The sequence below is a fragment of the Solanum dulcamara genome, chromosome 1 (genome assembly GCF_947179165.1).
Source record: "Solanum dulcamara chromosome 1, daSolDulc1.2, whole genome shotgun sequence".
In the NCBI taxonomy this organism is placed as follows: Eukaryota; Viridiplantae; Streptophyta; class Magnoliopsida; order Solanales; family Solanaceae; genus Solanum; species Solanum dulcamara.
This window is the reverse complement of record NC_077237.1, coordinates 71,486,284-71,503,633: the sequence shown is the minus strand read 5'-3', so window position 1 is coordinate 71,503,633 and position 17,350 is coordinate 71,486,284. Positions and strand designations below refer to the sequence as shown.

At 34.8% G+C, this 17,350-nt stretch overlaps 2 protein-coding genes across 3 annotated transcripts; one reads left to right on the top strand and one right to left on the bottom strand.

The window, feature by feature from the left end:
- Window positions 1-919: 919 nt before the first annotated feature.
- On the top strand, window positions 920-10,752 carry LOC129897015 (protein MLN51 homolog). 2 transcript variants are annotated; one of them, XM_055973013.1, is made up of 12 exons: window positions 920-1,683; window positions 2,877-2,979; window positions 3,071-3,303; window positions 3,387-4,225; window positions 5,899-6,004; window positions 6,316-6,441; window positions 7,061-7,116; window positions 7,232-7,277; window positions 7,414-7,464; window positions 7,560-7,627; window positions 10,216-10,277; window positions 10,398-10,752. In XM_055973013.1, exons 1-9 carry the CDS (start codon window positions 1,220-1,222, stop codon window positions 7,439-7,441), a joined length of 2,001 nt encoding a protein of 666 aa, XP_055828988.1. In that variant the 5' UTR covers window positions 920-1,219; the 3' UTR covers window positions 7,442-7,464; window positions 7,560-7,627; window positions 10,216-10,277; window positions 10,398-10,752. The 2 variants fall into 2 exon arrangements, with proteins under 2 accessions (XP_055828988.1, XP_055828980.1); XM_055973005.1 differs by having other exon boundaries at window positions 922-1,683; window positions 7,414-7,627.
- Window positions 10,753-11,645: 893 nt separating this feature from the next.
- On the bottom strand, window positions 11,646-15,424 carry LOC129888742 (2-oxoglutarate-dependent dioxygenase AOP2-like). Its single transcript, XM_055963736.1, has 3 exons — window positions 14,929-15,424; window positions 13,177-13,501; window positions 11,646-12,041 (listed from the first exon to the last, which is right to left on the bottom strand). Exons 1-3 carry the CDS (start codon window positions 15,306-15,308, stop codon window positions 11,802-11,804), a joined length of 945 nt encoding a protein of 314 aa, XP_055819711.1. The 5' UTR covers window positions 15,309-15,424; the 3' UTR covers window positions 11,646-11,801.
- Window positions 15,425-17,350: the final 1,926 nt, after the last annotated feature.

The window sequence follows — 17,350 nt, the reverse complement described above, 5'->3', positions numbered from 1 at the left end:
ATTACGTGAATTGTCTACTGTCTATATTTCTTTTGTGAGCATATGAAATTTATATACGATCATGTGGGTATTTATGTTTTTTTATGTATTTGATTTATACCTCCGATAGATAATCTGATTTCGGAAGAAGTGATGGTGATCTTGATGATCTTTTAGGTCAATTAGTATGGTTGATAACACGATGAAAAATAATTATATGGCTGATATATAAGCTACACGATAGTGCTTTATAGATCACGCTCTTAGATACCTTCATTAAAGTTAGTGTGTATACCAAATTCACGTAAATATAGCCATTTCATTGCATCATATTTTATTTTTATCCAATTTAGTTGAATCTGTCTTTATACTAATGTATTTATTGGTGTTGGGAATTTTTAGTTTTAATTGAAATTGGTCCTAAGACCTTTTTTTTAATTAATAATTAAAATTCAAAATAACAAACAAAGTAGACCAATTGACCAAATGCTAGAAATCTTACTCGATTTATTTGAATTATCTTGCTCTTATTCACTGATTATTTAAATTTAAAGATTTATATTTAATTAAGTATTAATGCAAGTGTTTCAACAATCAATTCTCATCAAAGATTTATATTTAATCAAATATTAATATAAGTATTTCAACGATTAATCTCATTACTATTTTATTAAAAACGATAAATAATTCTTATCAAGTACACATTGATCTCCATTCTTATACTACAATTTATATTTATTATTAGTATTTAATTTAATTTAAGTATTAATATAAATATTTTAACAATTAATTTTATCACTACTTCATTAAAGACGATAAATGATTCTTACTAAGTAGACATTGATCTCCATACTCATACCAATAACTCATATACGTGAACCAGTGAAGCACTTTGGAAAAATTCCAAATACAACTCGGCATGAGCTTTTTCCTACAAATAGTTAGCTGACGACTGGCGAGTGACGTAAGTAGCCTCACCCCCCGCACTCCCCACCCCAACACTTCGTTATTATCCCAAAAAACCCAATCTTCTGTTCAATACTATAACCTAACCCTAGAATTTTCAGACTCGAAATTCAGAACGCAGAGCCCCCTAAACCTTAACTTTCCTTCAATTTCTGCTACATTTTCGATTCAGTGTTTTGGTTGTGGATTCAATTGCTGATAAAGATTTCTTTTTTGAGAATGGTGTTAGTGTAAACTGCTGCTACAGTTGATTTTGATTTGTTCGTTTGCAACGATGACGGGAACCGGAGGAGAAGATGTCGATTACGAGAGCGATCCGGAGGAAACGATGCTGTCGTTGAATATGAGGCGGAGAGAGGCAAGTGATGATGAGGACGGAGGCGGAGAAGGGGAGGAGAGTGGAAAGACTGAAAAAATCTTAAGGAGTGTTGATTCTGATGATGAGTCTGAGGGTCAAGGCGCTCCGGCCGTGTACGAGGATGATGAAGAGTGCGTAGAGGAAGAGGAGGAGGAAGAAATGTGCGAGGAAGTTGAGGCAGTGACTGAGGAAGCGGCTGAGGAAGTGAAGGAAGTTGTGGAGAAAGGAAGAGATTCTACTCCAGGGGTTGTTGATGGAAATGAACATGATTTGCTGCAGGAGGAGAAGAAAAAAGAAAATGAACCCTATGCTGTGCCCAAGACTGGAGCTTTTTATATGCACGATGATAGGTTTGGAGACAATGTAGGCGGGCAACACAAGTAAGTTTCACTTTATAGTGTTCGTGGTATATGTGTAAGGTGTTTTACTTGTAAATTTTGATGATTTAGTGAAATTAATCAATCAACTTGCCTAAATCCCAAAGTAGTTTGGTCGATTCCTTCTCTGTAGAGGTTCTAATAACTTTACCTGGGCTAATGTTATTATTTTGGACACCTATACTTTGATTAAGTGTCTGATTTTGCAAAGATTTTAGTTAAACCTCTGCTGAAAGGGGTTGTGTCGCGCCCTACACAGCATGGATAGGGATATCGGATGATTAAACAAATCCTGTATAAAGGATAACTATACCTTGAGTTTGTGTCTGATTTTCCTATAATCGTTGAAAGCCAATCTTCTAGTGTAAGCTTTCAAAAACACGAGCTAACTACCTTCTTGATTGCATCTGAGTTCCAAGTGTGGTTGCTTTTCCGTTGCTCCTTTCGCGGTTTCCCGATCCAAACCGCAACACAAACTTCCTTGAAAAGGTTTAAAGAGGATCATCTGGCTTACCACTGCAGCTGCTAAATGCTTAACAATGTGCTTTATGTGTGTTTCCTCTATGTGAAGATAAACCTCTACCACACTTTTGTTTCTCCCTCCTGTTTAGAAATAATTGATGTTTCACAAGAAGGTGTTTAATTCTTTTTCCCAAATTTACCCTTGACACATTCTTAACCCCAATGATAATTATGTCAACCTAAAAAGAAAAGACTATCATAACTAAGGGTATTATATTACAAAACCTTCTAATTAGGAGTAAGTGAATTCCTTAATCCATATGCCCAAGCCTAAACATCAATCATTTTGGACGGGAGGGAGTATTAACTAATTCATTTTACTTTGAAACAAAGACTAGAAATATAGTGGTCTTTAGGTTCCTTGGCTATCTTCTCCAGCCTCTTGTATGAATTAAACCCTTGAAGGAAGAGAAATAGCCATAAAGGGCAGTGCTGTTAGTAAGCCAAACAAAAGTATGTTTCCTTAATTCTTGTACATATTTGTATAATTGATAATGCTTTATCTTTCTCCCAAGGCCCATCCTGTTCACGTCGTAGTTGCGCTGTTGTAATTATGATTTGTGACTCCATTTTACCATTAGTAAGTAGACTACATTTATTATGACTAGTTTATGTCATTATCTTATATAGTTATATCATTTAGGTGACTGATCATGAAAAAATATTTTGTTTAGGCGGATGTCTGGCGGAAGAAGGTTATGGGAATCAAAAGATGATCGTAAATGGGGCCATGACAAGTTCGAAGAGTTGACTGTGGATCAGAGGAATTATGATGAGGTGACTGCTTTTATTTATTTGTTTTTCATTCTGGCATTCTATTTTTCCTGTCTCTTAGTATTTTGCTCATAAGATTTTGTAAAATTCTCAGGATAGGAGGATATCAAGGGGTCGCTATCGAGGTCGTGGTAGGATGCGAGGAGCTGATAGTGGAGCTTCACAAGGAAGAAGACCCAAAGCGTACATCAATGGTAATGATCAGACTAAGAATAATAACCAGAACATTCAGAGTAATCCTGCAAAAGCTATCAGAGGTCGGGGACCAAGGAGGTACAGACCATCTTTTAAGGACAACATTGACACACCTCCTCCTCTAAACAAGCAGTAAGTTTCAATTCAACTATTATTCTCCTTTTTTCCTTGCGAAGGATCCTTTTCAATATTTCTTGTCAAATCTAATTTTTCAGATCTGGTCAGTCTGTTGACAAACCTTCACGTTATAGCACAAATAAAGCATTTGCTCCTGTATCAGATTTAGAAAAAGATGCAGTTACAGCTGCAAATCAAAGGTTTATGTCAAGATTGAATTATGCTTCTCCTCCATTTTATCCCTCTAGCTCTTCCAGTAAAGAGACTACAATAACACACAAGAGGGAAATGCAAACTGAGACAAGTAGCCACAGTGTTCAGCCTTCTCTTTCGGGCGAAAGTGCTGCTTCTGCACAATCAACTGCAATAATCCGGAAGGATCAGAATAATTCCTTTGGCATAAACAAGCTTAATATTGATGATTCTATTCCTGCAGTTGCTGGGAAGCCTTCATCCAGTTTGCAGTTGCCACTAGGGTTGTCCTCATCAATAAAGTCTACTCATTCCCAGGCATTGAGAGGCCAAGGAAGAGGATTTAATGCATCACCGCATAGGAATTATCAATCGCCTGTACCCAATAACCAAGTCAGTAGTGTTTCTCTGCCAACCCAGCTCCACCCTGCCCAGCGATATTCTGCTCAAAGTCGAGGGCAACCTTTTCTGCAAGTAACTGGTCAGCAGTTAGTGCAGCAACCGGGTACTGGATCTCAAGTTTCATCTCCTCCCAAAACAGCACAAGTTATGAATACTTGTGAACCTGGAGAGCTTGCATTTTCTTTGGAGTCCAATAAATTAACGAGTTCTGTGGTTGCAAAAGGGAAAGGCAGTCTTCAGAGTTCTGGAAGGGGATATGGGGCTCACATTGTAGGTGCAACTGGAAACATGGGTAGTGGTCACAGTAATCAGAAGTTTTCTGGGACTCCAACCTTTCTGCCAGGTAGCCCCCACCCCTCCACCCCCTTTTTTTTCTAAAAATAATGTATAGTTTAGGTTTATACCTATGTTATTCTTTGTTAGTTTAATTGTTTATTCTTTTGTTTAATTATTTTTTTGAAAGCATGCATGTTAGTTAGCTAATTTCTTTTTTTAATGTGTTAATTAGTTAGTTGGTTTAATTATTGATGTGTTATTTAGCTATTTAATGTTAATGTTAATTTATTATATTAGTTATTATCATTTATCAATATAGTTAAATACTTAATTAGTTAAAAAATTGTTAATTAGTTGATAATTTAGGGTTAAGATCATTTATTTAAACTGTTTTGCATATGATATATTGTAGCTGTGAGTTAGTTAAGAAAATTATTGATTAGTTTAATTAGTGTTGACGATTAACAAATGACAAACTTAAAACTACCCCAAAAAGGTATGAATCATACTAAGAAGAGTTAGTTGACAAAAAAAGTGTTTGATAAATGAATACAAATAAAATAAACTTGAGAAACAAATTAGGGTTTAGGTCTTGAAAAAATGTACGTACTAATAGAATTAGGGTTTAGGTCTTGCAAAAATGTACATACTAATAAAATTAGGGTTTAGGTCTTGAAAAGATGTAACTTCTAAAAAATTGGGGTTTATTCTCGTAACTTTAAGACCTCGAAAACCAACTAAATGAACATGAAAAAATGTATGTACTAATTGAATTAGAGTTTAGGTCTTGAAAAAATGTAACTTTTAAAAAATTAGGGTTTAGGTATTGTAACTTCTTGACCTAAAACACCAACAAAATGAACTTGAAAAAATGTACGTACTAATGGAATTATGGTTTAGGTCTTGAAAAAATGTAACTTCTAAAAAATTAGGGTTGACTAATTAAGTATTTAACTATATTGATAAGAACTAATATAAAAAATTAACATTAACTAATCTAACAAATCAACATTAACATTAAATAACTAAATAACACATTAATAATTAAATCAACTAAATAATTAACATATTAAAAAAAGAACTTATCTCTAACATGCATACTTTGGAAATAACAATTAAACAAAAGAATAAACAACTAAACTAACAAAGAATAAACAATTAATAAACAATAAATAATTAAGAAAATAACATAGGTATTAACTTAAACCACAAAAAAAACCCTAAGTGTTGAAGGGCCTGTTTTATTTTCCTCATTTACGCACTTATTTAGTGCGGTATATAAGTCCATTGACCCTAACGGGCGTTAAGCTTGGTCTGTTAGTGGAACTTATATAGCGCATTTATATGTAGATTTTGTCAACTTTAATTTTCCATGCTATTTTGGTTACTTATAGTTTTTCATCCATCATTTAGGTTCCGGACTCAATATATATGAAAAAGATAGAAATATATGGGTCTTGTTCTGAAACAGACTCTCTTAAGCATACTTGTCCAGTAGTGATCTTGTTTAGCTTCTTTAAAGTTACATTTTCCTCTTGGAGTGGTTCATGCAGCATGCTATTTTTGTATGCTTTCTCTTGTTCTGTTTAGTAGCTAGTTTTTCTCTTCCATAAGTTGTGCTCTAGTAATATCAAGTCCAGCAAGTGTTATAAACTGGTAATCGTATCACTTCTGTTAGTAAAGTAGAATGATATTTGTACTTTTAAGGAAACATTTTTTTTCCTGTAATGGGATTTGCAGTCATGCAATTTGGAGGCCAGAACCGAGGTGGCGTTGGAGTTCCTGCTGTTGGCATGGCCTACCCTGGATATGTTGGTCAACCACATGGCAATTCCGAAATGACATGGTGAGGTTATCTTTAGCTAATCTGATGCTAACCTAAACGTACCCCCAACCCCCAATAAATAAATAAAATAAAATGAAAAAAACAGAAGAGAAGTATTTGTCGTGTAGTGCTAGGGAGATTTTATTGGGTAGGTTCTTTAGTCTCCTGCTTCACATTTTTGAGGGGATGAATTGGCAGCTGTGTGGTGTGTAGGATCTTTCTTTCTGAATTCTTGGATATAATAAAATTCCTGTCCTCTTCTGATCTTAGATAGGGCTTTATAGTTCTCGTAACTGTCTGTCACTAGATTAATATTGATTTGAATTTTTCAGGTTGCCAGTTTTAGCTGGTGCTGCTGGAGCACTAGGCACACAATACTGTTCACCATATATTGCTGCGGATGGTGCTTATCATCCTCGCCCTAGTGGGCAGATAGCATCTCTCGGTGCTGCTCCAATGTCAGTAGAATGCTTTGCAGATTGTTATGATATTTTGACTTTGTTGGTTTTCTTTCTACTGGCATGTATATGTCACACTCTTGGTCAATGCAGTTATTCTTGTTCCTTTGCATTTTTCTCTTGTTTTTTTGCTCATATTCATCAGTATCTTGTTTTCAATATAACATAACTTTGAATTTTATCATGACTTTTGCATTAAATTTCACATGAGAATACAAGGAGTCAGGAAAAGTGACCCAATCAGAGCATTTACTTCTGAGGCCAAGCTGGTTCTTGTTTGTGCACCCAAATTTTTTTGGCAAATCTGTGATTGCAATTCTAAGTTTTCAAGGGGTCTATCATCTGTTTTGGCACTATTTGAAAATCTGAGTGAAACTTTCCTGTCAAGAGTGTGCTATCTTGAAAAGAGTTCTTGTGCCATGTTTTCCCACTGAGAGTTAAATCTGTATGTGATGAAGCATCTGTATTTATTAGTTAACTTTTTTAAAAAAAGAAACTCTACATTTTTTAGAGTGATTGATTGGGTCTTTGAAGTATTGCAGCTATAGATGTTCAAAGCAGTGTTTGATTATAGACCTCCTAAGTTGTAAAGAAACTTAACAGTACTTTCTGTCTGCAGCAAAAAGAATAATACAAGTAAACCAAATAGTGAACCGAATCCCCAACAGACACCCGGTAAGATATACCCACGTTTATTTGTTACTTTGTTCAATTGGTATTTTTACGAAGCTTGTGCTATGAAACTTTTCCTGTATATTATTGATCTTGTCTGCTCCTATTTCATTACCAGAGATCACAAATGATGACTTCAGACTGCGACAGAAGAATCCTCGCAGGCAAGCTGCACTTTTTATTGCTGAAATGAGATGATCATATTTCAAGTTTCTTTGTCAAACTGCTGTTCTTATATTACCATTTTTCATTGCCTTCATTTAGAATGTTGAGTTCCTTCAATCTCTATCTTCTGTGCAGATATACGGAAATGAAGTTTGACCAGTGAGATAGTTACATTGGCTGAAGCAGGTTGAAATAAGCAGATTAAGATCAAAATTTACAGTTGAATATTCCATCTCTAGTTGGATGTTGCGAATCTCTTAAAGAAGCTTGTGGTGCTGCAGCCTTCTGTCTGCCCCTTCGTTTTCTCTAACAATGTTGATCTGGAGCATGTGGACATCTCATATATTAGGTGTGCTCTAGTTAATGATTTTGCTGCCAGACTTCAATCTGGTCAATTTTCTTGTTCTTTTGCCAAATTATCCAGCATTTTGAAATTTCCAGAAAATATCATCCTTATAGGGCCTGCATTACTGCCTTGATAAAATAAAAAAGGGTTAGCATTATTGCTGTAAGGCCTCGTTTGTTTTTGTTAAGTTTTAAACGTCTGAATTTGAATGCATATCTGAATGATTAAGATATTGTCTCTAGATCTGAACACTGAATGATTAAGACTTTTTGTTTTTGAACATATGAATGTACATAGTTATTTATATGTATATAATAAATATACAATTCAAATAAAATTTAATTATGTATTAAAAAAATTGATAAAATGAGATCATTATTTGATAAAAAAAAAATAAGAATGAAACATGTATGCTTGCTATTGATGGTGGAGATAGTTTGTAGTAGATGTGGTGATGATAATAGTTGTTGTTAATGGCTAGTACTGATGGTGGTGTAGTTGTCACAGTGGAGGTTGTTGGTGTTGTGGTGACTGTCGTAGTGTTGGTGATTGGTGGTGGTTTTAATGGTGAAGTTGGTTGATGTTAGTAGTTGGTGGTGGCTGAAGAATGTGTTTGTGGTAAGTTAGCGGTGGTGCTAGTTATGATGATGGAGCCGGTTGGTAGTAGAGATTGACCACAGTGGTAGTAGTGGCTGATAGTAGTGGTGGAGGTGGTGGCGTTGGTGGAGACCAAAGAATGTATGGTAATAGTTGGCGGCGGTGCTAATTGTGATGTCAAAGTTTGTTGGTAGTAGGAATTGACTATAGTTGTGGTAGTGGTTGACAGTCATGATGGAGGTGGTGGCTGCAATGAATATATTATGATAATGGAGGAGGTAAGTGTGGTAGCAACTGACAGTAATGGTTAGCAGTTGGTGGTGGTTGTGATGGCAAATGTGGTTGATGGTAGAACGCTGTTGTCAAAGGTGAAGTGCAAAAAAGCTCTAAGGTCCGTTGGGGCTTTAAGCACAAAGCCTAAATAAAGTGTAGGATAAAATAAGGCGCCAAGGGAGGAAAAATAACAAATATATATGTTTTGTCCAAGACTAATAATTATAAACATGAATGGCAAATATGTGAATAAAGAAATTGAAAAAAAATTAAGATAAAGTGAAATATCAATTGTTTAGTGCCACCTCTTCAGAAGAGGCTCTTGGCGAGGAAAAATATGCCTTAAAACCTCGATAATGACACTGAAGCGCACATAAACCGAGGTGAAGCGCTCAACACGTTTTGAGCCTTGCTTTAGGGATTAAGCGCGCCTTTGACAACACTGGTAGATAACGGTAAAATGGTGGTTGACAATGGTGGTGGTGGTGGTGATGGCAGGGTGGTTAGTGGTGGCGGCTGATGATTGTAGATAAAGTGATAGTGAATATTATATACACAAGAATACCTCTTGATTTTATCAAGACTCTATTCTAGATCCTAACAATTAAGACCTATTCAGACCAATTATGTGTTTAAATCTTAATGAAACCAAATGCACTCAATGGTTTAATGTCTGAACCATTCAGATTTAGACCTCCAATAAGTGCAAACAACAACAACAACAACTCAGTGAAATCCCTCAACATGGGGTCTGGGGAGGGTAGAATGTACGCAGACCTTACTTCTACCAAGGTAGGACGGCTGTTTCCTGGAGACCCTCGGCTCAGTAAAAGCATAAGTGCATACAAAAAAAATGTTAGATAAGAATAGAAAATTAAAAGTTTTATGAGAAAAACAACAAACAAATAACGACTAGATAACAAATAAATACAAATAAATAAATACCAATAACAAATAATGATTAAATAAATAATGAAAGCGTCACAGTTAAATTAGAGTAATCAAAACATAGAAAGTAATAAATAATAACAGAAATAACAGAAATCAGAAGTCAAAGCGCAAGAGATCGTAATGCACTACTACGCCTATGAATAGAGAAGAATAACGAGACTATGAACTAGCCTTCTACCCTAATGTGGGTCCTCCACACCCTCCTATCTAATGTCATGTCCTCCGTAAGCTGTAACTGCGCCATGTTCTGTCTAATCACCTCTCCCCAATACTTCTTCGGCCTACCCCTACCTTTTCTGTAACCATCCATGGCCAGCCTCTCACACCTCCGCACTGGGGCATCTGTGTCTCTCCTCTTCACATGTCCATACCATCTCAGTCGCATTTCCCGCATCTTGTCTTCCACCGAGGCCACTTCTACCTTGTCCCGAATAGCCTCATTTCTAATCCTGTCGCTCCTGGTGTGCCCACACATCCGTCTCAGCATTCTCATCTCAGCAACTTTCATCTTTTGAATGTGAGAAGTCTTAACTGGCCAACAAATGAAGTCTAAATCTCCTTATCCTCCAAAAACGACGTAAGCAAGAAAAAATATTTATCAGAAAAGCCACTCTAATTGGCCATTAAGGGGGAACGCCAAACTTAATAAAATTCACGCGGCATTGTATCAAGAGTACTTTATTTTACATGAACTCGTATAACTTCAGATTCTCATTTGTTGAAACCTATAATCAGTTATACCATTCTGATTCTGGATTTTATGATCCCAGGTTTGCATGACAATAGCCTGCTCATGCTGCTTCACTTTGGAAGATACTCAGCAGCTTGGCAGGTAGTAGTTAATCTGTTTAAAATATGTGGTAGTATTACAAATCTCAAAGCTTCGTGCTTTGGGTTTTGCTTATCTAAAAATATGAGTGATCAGTTGTTTTATCATATATTTTTAACTCAGGTTCTTGTGTCATGGTTTCTCGGCATTGGCAAATGATCAAAAGAAAATACTGGTGAAGGGTCCAGAAGTTGTGCAGCTGCTTTCTACTATATAAAGTTTCTCTTCTAAATGTACTGTCATCTGGTCTTTCTGAGTTTACCGTTTGCAGCTTTAATTAATGTTGTTACTGCTTTCATGTGGTGGATACTTTTTAAGGTTTATTTCGGTCAGAAGAGAGGATAGCTTGCTCAGGTGTTGGATGGTAAATTTTCTATTAAGACTTTGGTTTGTTTCCTATTTGGTACAATGGTGGAATTAGTAATCGTCCTTGCTAATAGAATAACTTTCTATTCCGAGTGTTGGGGGGCGAACATAATGGAAATTTGACACCAATATCTCGCCGTGTTTGTTGTAATTCATACTAGTTTCATCCCAAAATATGTTATGCTGCTCCCTGTTTGTTCCTGGTTTACAAAATTCAGTTTTAAGTTTTATGTATCACCCTTTCTTTGGCTGCCTCTTGGCTTCTTTCTTTACACTCGTCTAGGCCAGTAGCTGCTCCTGGCTTTTGTACAGAGTGGAGTCCATAAGGAGAAAAACCAAGGTTTGTCTTAGATTAGAGTTGTCTATGATAAGTTTGAGTTTTATATCTTATTCGCGAGAATTTCTTCTCTTTGGTCGTCTTCTCATTAAGTGGCTGCATGCACCAGTCTTACTGAAGTTTAATAATCTTAAGCAGCGTCGGATACTCCTCGTTTGTCATTCTAGGCGTATTCCAGTTAGTTTTTCTCTTACAGAGCCTTGTCTATTCGATTGCTTTCCTAGTCCATTATGGCACTTTCAACCTGCCAAAATGGAAGGCACTGCACTGTACCCAATTGGAGAATTTCCTTCAGGCTGTTTTGCCTTTTGAGCTTAGCCCAAATTTTTATTCACCTCCGCTACATCATCTGCACCACTAGTAGTAGTATGATACTTGTGGTTCTTAAAGATCCAAGCCCTTCCAAAAATCTATTAGCACATATTTTACCTCCTCCAGCATAGGTGCATCATCGTAGTGGCGGTCAATCCATTTTTTATTTAGACTATCAATCATGCCGTGTTCTCTCTTGATCATGATAATGATTTTAAACCTTTGATGAGTAGAAATCAAATATGGGATATTGAATCACTGGTATTTTACATTATAGTTTACTAATGATAGGTACATCAGGTTGTCCCTCAAGTATAGTTTCTTGCTTTGCTAGGAAGTAGGAGTACAAACACAGATAGCACCACCATTCACGAAACTTTATTTTATTCATGTACATAGTATACTCAAGTTGAACATAAAGTTGAAAGTAGAAATGAGAAAAGCAAGCATACATCAAAATTTCAAGAACAGCATGAAATGAAGGAAATAAATAACATGGATCTTAAATATATTCAAACACCACAATAGGCTTTTAAGGGATCTTTCACTTTGGAGTCATGTGTTGCACAGTATTTCAGATATTGAAAGTTATCAAATGACTTGAATTGCTGTGGGTTCTCTTCATCAATTAACTCCTCTGGTACTTCAATCGTCCCTTTCATAAAAGAGAACAATGCTAGTGAATACTTATCTTCTGCTCCTTTCATAATCACTCTGTGTTTTGGTGCATATACCCTACCATTGCTCCATGCCTGTCGTCACTCAGAATTTTAAGTAATCTCTCCGTCTCAATTTATGAGGCATCGTCTCACTAGGCACAAAGTTTAAGAAAGAAATATTGTTGGTCTAAAACAAATCTTAGACATTTGTGTTGTTATAGATCATTTCCTTAATTAAAGATAAAAAAAATAATTTAAAATTAAATTATTTCTAATTATAAAAAAGTGAGATTAAGCTTGTGACAAATTAAAAAATAAAGCGTGCCAACACAAATAAGGATGGAGGGAATAGTTAAATATGTTAAAGGATAACAATACTCCTTCAGTCCCAAAAAGAGTCTTGATTCAACTAATTAATGTTTGGTGTAAATATAGAAATAAAATTTTGAGCATTTTTTTGAAATAAAGTTTATACATTTAAAAACTAGGTACAAAAAGTATCATAAGTCACAATAATTAATAATTTAAAATATTTAAAATAATTATGGTCAAAGAAAATGTCCTCTGATTGCCCAAATAGTAATTACTAAGACAATCTTATTGGTGGAGAAGAAATGACCTAATTTAGGGCTTTTGATGATAATGGGTTAAAAGGAATTTTTTGGGTCGGATGTAAGATCATGGGTCGGATATTCTAAAATATTAAAATGACTGAATTTAGTATTTAATATAAATGTCATGTATCAATTAAATGAGGATTTGACAATTCCAAGTGTAATATAAAAAAAAGAAAAAAAACTAGTTATTTTTCAACAAAGCAACTAACGCTGAAAAGAGTATATATGTGCTAAAATGTAGACGGCGAGGGCATGAGTGAGTTAAACTACAAACGGAGGGTATATCTAGACATTTTCGCAAAGTTCAGGGGCATATTTGACCCTTTTCCCTAAAATAATAGAAGATTGGAGAGTGTTTTAATATGAATAATTTGAGTGATAAAAATCAATAATAATACCTATTTTTTTAGATGGAGCAAGTGATATGAAGTTAAAAATTACTAGTAAAAAAATACTCATATATAAGGTAAAGAAATGACTTTCATGCATAATGGAAGTCATTTCTAGAGGCGAAATTTGAATTTTGTGGGCTCGAGATACTACTGAAGCTGCTGAGCATCTTAGTTACTAAATTTGAAGTTCAATATTTGTACATATTTAATAAATTTTACCGTGAATGGCTCTCCAGCTATGATGACAAGAGTTTTATGAGAAGAGGGATGAAAGGTGATCCACTTGCCATCTCTTGTTTGCATCTCCAAACCTCCCACTTGATTAGTGTCGATAATTCCCATGAATGACTTGTCTCTATGAGGTAAATGGCCTATATTTTTTTCATTCTTTTTTGGGCTTCTATATCTAATTAATCTCATCAAATACATACATGAATGTTTTAGAGCCTCATAGTGTTTCTCTACGCCATAACTTGCCAACATCATGCGGATTATCGCATCGTCCAGTTCAGCAATTAATTTTGAATATGAAATCGATTCTTCACTGCAAAAAATTAACAACAAAGTTACTGTTAAATGTACGAAAGAATTTTAATCTTAGATCAAAACACTATGTATGAGTGGTATGAATTGTCTATACAAGAAATTTTTGACTAACAAATAATTGATTTAGATATTCACGATCAAAAAATATTGGATTGTCTTATAACTACTTTCATTACACAAATAATTATCTACTAAGAGAGTTTAATTACTCTTATGATTATACAAATATTATGGTACGTTTTAGTCTATTCAATTTTTTTTTTGAATTCTATATCCAGTCAAGTAAGATAACATACATAAATTTATATACAATCAAATTATGTAACATACTTAAATTTTGTATCCAACCAAACTATGTAACATATAATATAACCGAGGGAGGGAGGAGCAATTATTACACCACTGTATGTAAAGTTGTGCCAATCAAGCCCCACCTAACCCAAGTCTTGCTGTTCAAGAAATTTGATGGGCTAGGACGAGACCTACTCTTCATTTAAAAGGTCTTAAAATGACCAATCCAATCCTAGAAGAACCGCGAACAAGAGCAGGCTAGCCCTTTAATGATTATTTTCTTTTCAATCTAAATTCAACTTATAATTCTATCAATAGATTAAATTTTTACCATATCTAACAAAATTATAAGAAAGTAAATAATACTTACAATCATAACATATATTATAAAAATGATTAGTGGTGCTTGAAATTACAATTTCATATCTGAAATATATGACAAAATATATAACATCACTAAAATGAAAAGATTTTCAAATTAAATGTGGCAAAAATTGATATTATTTCAATAATTCTAGATAAAATCTAGCAAAACAATATTAAAAAGAAATAATAATATTTTTTTGACAAATAAATAAGTAAAGATAAATTTGAATAAACAAACTTGTAAACCGAAGAAAACTTACGGCTTAAAACTTCAGTTATTCTAATTTAAATTAAATAATATTTTTGTCTCATGGGCCGACCCCGATCCAACCTCGATCAAGTCTCAAGGACAAAGGGCTTACTTGGATCGGGCTTATATTATAATCCCCAATTTTAAATGGGCTTGAAAATCTTATCCCAACCTTACCCAGATGATAGAAAAAAATATATATACTCTCTCAATATAATAAGAGGGGTTGCTTTGATCTTAAACACCCTCCACCTTCAACTTTAAAGTTGTTAATTGAGTCACCAAGAGAGTAAAAAAGGCGAGAGCTCCTAAAGCCGGGGTAAAATAAAAAAATTCCCCCAATTTTAATTCATGTGACGCTTTTCGCTTTTGGAGAGAAATTGACTAATCTTTGAACACTACTAAAAAACAAAAACTATTTTCCTATTGAATTTTCTAACGGATTATTCTCATAGATATTTTGATTGAATTTGAAAAAATAAAAAAATGGTACATAAATTTTAATTAAGAGTAGTTACCAATATTTGTGGACTTTGTCATTTGGCCACATCTTGTTGGCAAAATCCTTGGTTGCGTCAAGAGTTTCACCATTGACGACGCCAAAAAATTCCGCAAGAGGCATTGTACCAAAATTCCCACCATACCCAAAACCATAAACATCACAAGTATTTTGGAGTTTAGTTTCCAAGGGAAGTTGGAACAACTCCTTGCAGTGATCGAACATGGCTTCCCTTAGCTCCGGCATGACTTTCTTGTACACTGCCCCAAAGCAACCGTACTCTTCCAACGCACATCGGATTTCTCGAGACGTCGATATCCATGAGCTTGTGCCGCACCCCAACTTCTCATCTGTGAACTCAATAATCGGAAGTTTCGGTTCTACTTGAGCTGCAGCCATATAGACGTTCTTATTTTCTTTTGGCAAAGTTGCAAGTTTTATTTAATTAAGTGAAAATGGACAGAAATGATCATAGGACAGAAAACACAACACACATATATATCGGGTTCGGCAGGATTAAGTGAAACTTTAGCCCCGAGAGCCCCACATTCAATGGGTTTTTAATGGTTTTTTTTTTCTAAAAATAATTATTGGGTTATCGATTCAATTTTGGTTTTTTGTTATTGATTATTGGATAAACGGATAACTCAATAAGGTTGTAGTAATTTACTACTTTACCCCTACATAAATATTAATATCAATATCTTACTGGTAATCGTCCTTGCCTTTTAACCTTCAATTCATACTTCATAGTGACTTTGAGTTCACAACTTCATATTATACAAAACGTCAAAATCTAAAGTAAGAACCCTATTCCTCTTATTGTCATGTCACGCCAAATTATTGGAGAAGTCATATTTATTTTAGAAGCATTTCCTTATTGGTTAAATTGAAAATCGAACCGTTAAGGACCAAAACTGTTAAACTGAAAATCGATAAAAAATATCTTATTGATTTGGTTATTGATTTAGCATATTTAATAATCAAAAATCGATAAATCAAAAACCAAATTGAACCGACCAATGCACACCCCTAGAACTAAAACTAAATACCAATTGAAAGTAATAGTGCGGTAAAATAGTCAGATCAATCATTATTTTTAATGAATGTGCCAAGTAAAAATGAATGAAGGTAGTATTTTGCATAATTAGAAAGTTCATTTAATATGTATCCAACCACTTAGGATTGGAGAGAATAGGTGGCGAAACCTCTCAAATACTTCAACATGTGCTTCCTTTGCACTCATGTTTCGCATGCCGGTACCTCCTTTAGACAAAGAAGTCAAGCATCCAGTCATACACTGACAACTTCATTAGTGGATCTTAAACATAAGTGGAAGAAGAAAAAGAATATACAGAGAAGAATAGAGAGAATCAGAGAAGAGAGACTTCTATATTGAATGAGAAAATCTCAGTGTGTTACAGAGTTCATAGCACATGTATAGTGTGATATATTTATAGACTATGTAGTAGATTTTGGAGAATGTTTAACTTCGTTCTAACAACTTATAACAAACTTCTAACAACCTCTAACTGAATCTTAACCATGGTAGCTTGCTAACTCTATGCTATGGTTAACACTCCCCCTCAAGCTCATGGTTTGAATAGATTCATAACTCCAAGATTGTTCAATAGCTGTTGATGTTGAGCTTTCCCTAGACTTTTTGTAAGTAGGTCAGTTAGTTGGTCCTTTGTGTGTATAAACTAAATTTTCAACATTCCTTCGCATATTCTTTCCCTTACAAAATGACAATCTATGTTAATATGTTTGGTTCTTTCATGAAAGATATGATTTGCAACAGTTTGGATTGCAACCTTGCTATCACAGATCATACTAATAGGTAATTCAATGTGAACTCCCAGTTCTTTGAACAAACTAACTACCCAAGTGATCTCAGCTGCACAATTGGCCATGCTTCTGAACTCATCTTCTGCTGAGCTTCTGGACACTGTCTCTTGTTTCTTTGACTTCCAAGAGATTAGTGCTCCACCAAACTTCACTAGGTATCCAGTGAAAGATCTTCTTATTTCTAGCCAAGATCCCCAGTCTGAGTCACATTAGGTAGTGAGTGTATTTGTATCTTTAGATGTCATCAGCAAACCAAGGCCTGACGCTTCCTTTAGATATCTGACTACTCTGAGTGCTAATTCCACGTGTGATTCTTTAGGACTATGCATGTATTGACTCAGTACTTGAACTAGGAAGGCTATATCAAGTATGTTCATGGTGAGATATAGGAGTCTTCCCACAAGTCTTTGGTATCTTTCAGGTACCTTCAATATCTCATCCTCAACCTCACTTTCATGTGGAATGTACTCATCATACTTCAATGAGGTTAACTTCTTATTATGTTCTAATAGAGTTCATGCAGGCTTAGCTCCCCCTAGGCCACATTCAGCAATCAATTTCAAGGCATAATTCCTCTAAGACATATGAATTCC

What these genes read in the sequence shown, in the direction of transcription:
- LOC129897015 (XM_055973013.1), top strand. Translation starts at nt 1,220, where the DNA reads ATGACGGGAACCGGAGGAGAAGATGTCGATTACGAGAGCGATCCGGAG. An exon ending in ATCAGAGGAATTATGATGAG is followed by an intron (nt 2,980 to 3,070) that starts GTGACTGCTTTT and finishes TAAAATTCTCAG; the next exon opens with GATAGGAGGATATCAAGGGG. An exon ending in TCTCTCGGTGCTGCTCCAAT is followed by an intron (nt 6,442 to 7,060) that starts GTCAGTAGAATG and finishes TTCTGTCTGCAG; the next exon opens with CAAAAAGAATAATACAAGTA.
- LOC129888742 (XM_055963736.1), bottom strand. Translation starts at nt 15,308, where the DNA reads ATGGCTGCAGCTCAAGTAGAACCGAAACTTCCGATTATTGAGTTCACA. An exon ending in GACAAAGTCCACAAATATTG is followed by an intron (nt 13,502 to 14,928) that starts GTAACTACTCTT and finishes AATTTTTTGCAG; the next exon opens with TGAAGAATCGATTTCATATT. An exon ending in TAGCTGGAGAGCCATTCACG is followed by an intron (nt 12,042 to 13,176) that starts GTAAAATTTATT and finishes GAGTGACGACAG; the next exon opens with GCATGGAGCAATGGTAGGGT.